At 36.5% G+C, this 8561-nt stretch overlaps 1 protein-coding gene across 1 annotated transcript in view; it reads right to left on the reverse strand.

Moving 5' to 3' along the window:
- The window catches only part of Exoc6b (exocyst complex component 6B), a 629077-nt gene that overhangs the window by 271011 nt on the left and 349505 nt on the right, over window positions 1-8561 (reverse strand). The window contains exon 17 of the mRNA XM_008824711.3: window positions 7363-7497. Coding sequence (XP_008822933.1) covers window positions 7363-7497 — 135 coding nt within the window. The remainder of the gene's footprint in view (window positions 1-7362; window positions 7498-8561) is intronic.

Here is an 8561-nt window from a genome sequence, read left to right on the forward strand (position 1 = left end):
GTGTGTGTGTGTGTGTGTGTGTGTGTGTGTGTGTTGGCTGGCTGACTGATGTGCAAGAAAAGCTATTATTTGGTGTCACTAAATGAGGAAAGCACATTCACTGGCTTTGACAATCTATTTCCTTATCTCTGTTCAAAAGTGAACTGACTCTTGGAATTCTATTCAAATTGGACTCTTACAGGTTCCAAGAAGGTTTCTTTCTACATTCTCAAGCTTCCTACATGCTCCAGTTCCTTCAGTTGCTTACAAATTTGAGTTTACCCATATCTATTCTTACTGGTTACTGTCAGAGCTCTCTATTTTCTTCACCAACAGATTCTTTCAAGGGCTGATAGACATGTTCCACAAAATGTGTTCTATGCAGCAATAATCCTAAAAGACGAGAAAAACGCACCCAACAGTTCCTATATCACATAAGCCATGTACTACTCTAAGAGATTCACGTTACACACTACAATATTAAAGCTCTAGTTAGTGTTGTTTCATTTATTTTTCCAGAAAAGTACCTTCAGGACAAATGAATAGCATCATGCCATGCTACCACATCTGCTGTTCATCATTCAGTCCCAGTTGCTTGATCTCTAAAAACACTTATCACTACTTCCCTCTACCTCCAGTGTATAGCTGACTCACAACTTTCTTTCATTCTGGTCTCAAATCTCAATTTCTCTGGGTGATTTAATTATTTCCTATGATTTCCAGATCTCTGTCTTCAAAACAGATCTACTCCAAATACATCCGACCTCAAGAACTATGTGTCTGATTCATGGACATCTCTGACCCCCAGAAACTTTGAAGGCAGAAGACCGAGGATCAGATTCGTAATATTCTATATACTTAACCTGTTCATGTCAGACTAAAGCAGAAAACTAAAAGACACAACAGAAACATTTCTTCCCAGTCAGAAACACAGACCTGTACATACTGACTGCTAAATTTGTCTTTAACTTACTAACCTTTCTATATTTTCATTTATTTAAATTCTGAATGATTTTTCAGTCTATAATACAGTCAAACAATGGTTATATAAACAATGTTTTGAATTTATTAATTGACACAATCATACATATTTTCATGTTCAACAAGACATTTTGAATGCTCTATGCATTGTAAATGGCTTAACGGGACTTAACACAAGTTCATTAACACTCATAAATCAAGGTCATTATAATATGCATTATCTTTAATATTTGCTATTTTGGGGTTAAAAAATGTTTAAATTTATTCTACCAGAAACCATCAAGAACACAATATACTTATTAAGTACAGTGACCATGCTGTACAATGGCCTTTTGAACTAATTCCTCCCCAAATCTTGAATGCTTTGACCAAAACTCCTTAACCACCACCACAGTCCTCAGCGCCCATGCTCTGTTCTCTACTGCTATGAGCACATTTTTAGAATCCACATGTAACAGATTATAAGGTATCTATTTTTCTGTGTTTGCATTATTTTACTTAACAAAATGTCTTCAAGGATCATCCAAGATGCCAAAAAAATAACAAGAATTCCTTCTTTCTTAATGCCGTATCAAGTACTTGATTGTGTTTCTATACCACACTTTCTTTAATCACTCATCCACTGACAGATATGCAAGTTGATTCTCTATCTTGGCAATGATGATCAGTGTTGCAATGAACTTGACATATACACAAGCGATGGGAGTGTACCGATCACACAGGAGCTCTACTTCAAGCTTTCTGAAGAGTCTTCAGACTCCTTTCCACAATAGCTGTACTTTACCTTTCCTCCTCAGTGAGCAACCTCATGAATATTCCAATTATTTGTATTATTCATCACAGACATTCTACCAGGTAAAAAGTGGTATTTCACTGAAGTTTTCATTTTCATTTCTCAATCAGATTGGTTAAACATTTTTTCATAGATTGTGGCCATCTTCATGTTTCATCGACATGAATGTCTATTAAGATCCTCTATTCACTTTAAAAAACATTTTATCTTTTTTATGTGTATGAGTGTTATGCCTGCATGCATGTAAGATGATTATATCAGGTATTCTGTGATGAAAACAGAAAGTTATAAAACACACACCCTCCCCTGTCTAGAGTTGATCTATATTTCATGTAGATTTTCAAAGAATTCTACATAATATTCTTTTAATGACCATGGGTAAGATCAGTAGTAATAGGCTAGTTTTCCTTTAAGATATTAGTATTAGCAATTTGTACTTTTTATGCTTTTCCCATTGTTAGCCTGATTCAAAATTTTATTTATTTAGGCTAAGAATTAGCTTTTGAATTTGTTGACTTGCAATACTGGTTTTTACTTTCATTTACTTTGGACCTTGTTTTAATTATTTATTTCTTTTTCTTGCATGGAATTTGATTGGTTGTTTTTCTTTTAAAAATATTTTATTTCTATTTTATGTGTATGAGTATTTTTCCTGCATGTATGTACATGCATCATGTGCATGCAGTGCCCACAGAGGTGAGAAGAGGACATTGGATGTCCTGAACTATGTTACAGAGAGTTATGAAATGCAAAATGAGTGTTGAGGACCAAACCTGGGTCCTCTGCAAGAGCAGCAAATGCTTTTAACTGCTGAGCCATCACTCCAGCCCTTTTAAGAAATCTTTACTGCTACAAATCTCCCTTCAAACAATGCTTTTCCTGCATCACACATGTTTTGATAACTTGCATTTTCACATTCACTTCAATTTCGACATTTTTAAGTTCTTCTTAGGAAGTTCTCTGTTACCAGGTTCTTTAACCTACAAATATTTCTGGATTTTCTGATGCCATTTTCTGGTTTAAAAACAGGTTTAGTTAATCTCCATTTCAGTAAATTTTGCTAGTGGGTGTTTGATGGTCTGGAACATGGTCTGTCTTGGTCAAATGTTCTGTATGAGCATAGGAAGAATGTGTATTCTGCTAATGTTGGATATCTCCTATAAATATCAGTGGGATCCAGTTGATTGATAGTGCCATTCGGTTCATTGATATCCTCACTGATTTCCACTTCCTGGATTTGTAACTTATAAAGAATTTATTAAGAAAAGATGTTAGCAAAGAAAATGCTGTTTTTTAGCATCACTTCAAATACTCATATATTTTTCTCATTGGATCTTTGAAAGCAATGGAGCTTATCTGAACTATTGCAATAGCCTCCAAATTGAACCTCCATACTTCCAATTTACAATAATATAACACCTAATATTATCCATTAAAAAATAAATCAGTTCATCACATCATGGCCCCAAATCACCTAAACATTACATCTAATTTCAGAATGAAAAAAACACAGTATTGGGGCTGGAGAGATGGCTCCACTAGTGGTTAAGAGCACTGGCTATTCTTGCAGAAGACCCAGGTTCAATTCCCAGTATCTACATGGAAGCTAACAACTAGGGGAATCCAACACCCTCTTCTGACCTCTAAGGACATTGCATGACATGGGTATACTTACATACATGCAGGCAAAACACTCATAAAATAGATAAAAATTAATTAATTAATTAATTAATTAATTAATTAATTTAAAAAATCCACAGTATTTATTATGTGCCCATAGGACCAGAAATAACCTGACCCTCTCACCACCTCATCTCTTCACATTTCTACCAAAGATGGCTATAGCACTGCTGACCAGACAGACCCCTTACCTTCCCTAAACATGCTAGTATCTAATACCTTACCATTCCCTTTGGTAGGAATGTCCATCTACCAAAAATATAAATTATTTCATTTTAAAATCCCATTTTAGGTCATTTTCCCCCCTAGTTCTTATCATTACCTAAATTTGTTTATTATCTCTCAGTTCATTAGAATATGAGCTTTGTAAAGTCAAGAGACGTTTATTTTTAATATTTTATTTATTATTTTTATTTTGTGTATGACTGTATTGCCTGCATGTGTATAAGTGTACCCATGTCACACAATTCCCGAGGAGTCAGAAGAAGGCACTGGATTCTCCTGGAACTGGAGTTAAGTATGGTTGTTAGCCACCATGTGGGTGCTGGGAATCAAACCTGGGTCCCCTGTAAGAGCAGTCAGTGCTCTTAACTACTGAGCCATCTCTCCAGCCCCAAGAGATATTTATTGTGTTCAGACTTACAACTATGCGTGCTATATGGCAGATGCTTCATTAAAACCTGCGGAATAGATGAAAGATTGAATACATTTAATGTATTATTCTAGTACTTTCTAAAGCTCTTTTCTGAAGTTAACAGTGTCTGTCTTCCCTGTACTACAAAGAAACTCTTAAACTGAGAGACTATTTTTTTCTTCTTCTTCAAAATTTACCAAATTGTCACACAAAAGATACATAAACAGTATTTATGATGGACTAAATTGATAAACATATTTGTTCTCCTTTAAAGAAAGAGGAAAATATTATCAACAAGGAAGCTAAGAATGCTCTGTTGATTATGTCATATATGGAAAAAGAAAGAGGGAACTTGGTCAGAAGATGCCTGAAACCTTCTGAATTTGTCTGCCCCTTTTTCAGCATAAAGGTTTCCATTTGCAAGGGAAAGCTTCCTGAAAACAGAAGCTTAGGAAAACATACAACATAGAGCTGTTATAATTGCCGTGTTTATATTGAGTTTTGGGTTAGCTAGGCTAAAACTGTCCTGCTAAAACTTTGGATGTGTTTTAAGGAATCAGTGTTTCCAATAAGCACTGTCCACATGACCTTTAGTGTTGTCCAGAACTATTTCTTTTGCTAAGCATTTAGCTGGATGCTCAACCCCTATGGCTTCAGTCTGCCTTTCATTGTTTCTCAGCATTCTAATTAGCTGGAACAAGCTGGTGTGGTGGTTCATACGTGTCCTCCCAGCACTCAGAAGACAAGAGTCAGGAGGATTACCTTAAGTTTGAGGCGTGCATGGACTACCTAGTAAATTCTAGGGTCACCTGGATCTCAAAAACAAAAAATCCTTCAAAAAGCTAGGACAACTAGCCAAGATGGTGCATGCCTTTAATCCCAGCATTTGGGAGGCAGAGGAAGGGTGATCTCTCTGAGTTCTAGGCCAGCTGGGGCTACAGGGAAGCCATCTCAAAAAACAAAACAAATAACAACAAAAAACCCTAGTGTAGCAACACAACACACAAACATCCTTGAACAGATTTCTGAGAGTACATATGAAAATTCTCCATATGATAGAAAATTATACATGAGTCTCATACTATAATTCAGTAACACCTTATTTTTTGTCTAATACTGAACTGTAGTTACTTCTATATTTTCTTTTGGAACAAAGTTTGGCTTTCACAGTGAAGCAAACTGTGAAGTCATTGCGCTCCATAAGAATGCTCCTCTGTGGACTCTTGGGAGTCTGAGGAGTAGAAAGTCTTCCTCCTCCACACAGGGAGACCTGATATAAGCATGGGTGAGGTTTGCAGGGTAGCTGTGCTTTCAGACCTGCCAGTGTTCAAGGCATCCAGTGGCCTGTCTGCCTGCCCTGCACAACTATGCCTCCCCCCAAATTGAGGCGAGGGAGGAACGAATTCACACATGTGACACTGGGGAAGGACTTGTCTCCTTTTCTGTGAAAACGCTTTGGTAAAAGTGGTTATTGTTTACATAAAGCAGATTCTTAAGAAAAACTCAAAAAAAAAGGAAGGAAAAAAAAAAGAATGCTCCTCTGTAAGAATAATTTTGAGGAGGTGGAGAGATAGCTCAGCCTCTACACTTACAGAGGACCCCAATTCAATTCCCAGCACAAACATGGTAGCTAACAACCATCCAAAACTCCAGTTCCACAGGAATCTGACACCCTTTTCTGAACTCCATGAGCACTGCATGACACAGGAGCACTTAACATGCAGGTTACATACACATAAAATAAAAATAATAAAAAGTTTTTAAAAGAATAATTTTGATTCTTATTAAATTACCTAAGGTCACTCTGAAGCTCTGAGAGCTCTTGGTGTATTTTCATACTGATCTTCTGAGGGCCTTTTCATTAGATAAATATTTTATTTACTAAAATGGCATCAATATTAATGCATAGTCAGCTATCTATGTCTATAGGTTTCTCATCCCTGATTCAACCAAATATAGTTTGAAAATATTCAAGATAAAAAACTGAATGTACACTGAACTTGCATAATTATTTTCTTGCTGCTATTCCCTAAACAATACAGTGTGACAACTATAATACCATCTACATCATCAAAGCAGCAATCTAGAGATGCTTTAAAAGTATCTGGGATGATGTGTGTAGGTTAGCAAACATAGCAACCATTTCATATATGAGACCCATAAATCTTCAAAATTTGGTACCTTTGTAGTCTATGGAAACAATTCCTCACAAGATATGAAAGGCTACTGGAATCAGTTTATCACTGAACAATTTGAAAGGAATGGTATGAACTTAATATGATGGGATATGAATTTTGCTTTTGAACAATTATTGGTAGTTCAAAACAATCCAGAATCATCTAGTGAATACTTAACTTGGTCTAGTAGCTCATCTAATCAAAGAGATAGAAAGAACTATTGTATTCAACACTGAACAGTTTTCTTCTAATAGCAAATATAAGATCTTCCAACAATTCCTCTCTCTCTCAGACAACATAATCACAGTATGTGTCAGCTTCGATTTCTTTGGTGGCTACTTTTGAGAGATGGCACCAACAAAGATGGGAAAGGTGAGCATGGGGGACATAAATCATGATTTAAATCTTTAACGGTACATCTGTCATCATATTTTGGAAAAAACATGTTTTATAACTGAAACCATCAAGTAACAACAAAACTAAGGTTATGGAGGTTCATATGCCAGATTCATGATTTTTAACACTTAAAAACTAGAAATTTTTCTGATTGACACCTGTGTAAAGTACACATGCCGATGTAAAGGTCCTTTATTAAGACCCTCTGTACTTGTCTAAGGTGAATGTTTACCTTCCAGAAACTCATCTACCACTACAAAGGTATCATTTTCCCTGCTTGACCTAATACTGGAAAAAACATGCTGTGACCTTGTAAGAAAACTAGATCATGGTTAACTAGGAAGGCAAAGGATTCCTCACCAAAACTTAAAATTAAAAGTTTTAGACATGGAAAGGAAAGATTTTTTAAGTAAGAAATTACAGTTGATATTTATGCCAGCCTTAACCACATTATCTAGAAGATAATGCAGTTGTAAGTCTGTAAGTTTTGATTTTGTAACCACACACACACACACACACACACACACACACATGCACACAAATCTAGTATCTCAATTTTTTTTCCTAGAAAAATTGAGATTAAGTCAAATATTCCCTTATTCTGAAGAATGTACTATAGTGTCACAAATACTCTTGGCAACAAAACCATATGTGTGGACTGCCCCAACCTGCACTCACCACCTGTGCCCACAGAAGTACAATCTGTGCCAATGTGCTCTCACCTTGAAAGTCGTGGTGCCATAGAGTTTGGTGGTGTGGACTGTCTCTGGAAACACATTAGTGATATTCGTGATAAATTCTTCTAAGTATTTACAGGACTTCTCCAAGTGTGTTGTATTGATGATAATCTGGACAAGCTAGAAAACAAAACACATGCAATGACTGTAATGCAGTTAGCTAGTCAACCCTGGATGATGGGCTCAGGAAAGATCTGAGATATCAGCAGGGTACCCCACAGGTTATCTCCTCCAAGAAGAGGTGTGGGCTTTTGAGGAACCTCATTCAAGAAAAGGGCTGGGCTCAGGGGAACCTCCTCTAAGAAGATATTCTGACCTTCCAGAGCATTTCACACATCTCTATTTTAGGGCAACATTTGTCCCTCTGCAGTGAATATATGTTTTCTTATGTTTAAAAAGAAAGTTAAACCAAGACAAAAGTTGCTAGTCTTTATTATTAGTCCTGCTCCCCCAAACCCAACAACAACATGTATCAAATAAATTAGATGAATAAAGTCCCACTAATGGAACAAGCATAACTGAAATAGCAACAAAAATATCAAAGTTAGGAATGATGAGCACAGACATGCTAGACTGTGATAGACCAACAAATGGCAAAAGTTAAAAAAAGGAGGGAACACTGAAACCAGAGGAACCAGGATTACCAACTGCTGATACTGGCAGTTTCTTCAATTTCATAAGCCTGTTGCCTTATCTGTAAAATGTTCAGAACAACTTCTAAGCCAGTTCTGGAGCTCAGTGATCAAGGGTGTGCTTAGCACTCACAAGGCCCTGGTTCATTCCCAGAACCACATGCATGTACACATACATGCATTCATAAATACTGGTAAAATAAAAGCCATCCTGATTAACTTAGATGCAGAGGAGGATAAGGAATAATATACAAATTTCACATTTTGTGATATTGTCATTTTACAGGTTAAATGGGCATTATCATCACTTCCCTGTTACTATGCTAGAAATAAAAATGAAGTGACTTTCTGTCAGCCACATGAGTTAACTTAAACTAACAGCTAACCAGAACATCTACTGACTTTTACCAGACATGTAGGATGGTAGATCTGGAGTGCTACATGTTTGTGAGCGTTACATTACATGAAAGTCAGATCCAGGATCTGGCATGTGCCAGACCTCTTCATACCTTGAAGCTACTCTCTGAAAAGGTAGGAGGGAGGAAAGTGGGG

This window comes from Nannospalax galili, unplaced genomic scaffold, assembly GCF_000622305.1.
Source record: "Nannospalax galili isolate Female #2095 unplaced genomic scaffold, S.galili_v1.0 scaffold389, whole genome shotgun sequence".
In the NCBI taxonomy this organism is placed as follows: Eukaryota; Metazoa; Chordata; class Mammalia; order Rodentia; family Spalacidae; genus Nannospalax; species Nannospalax galili.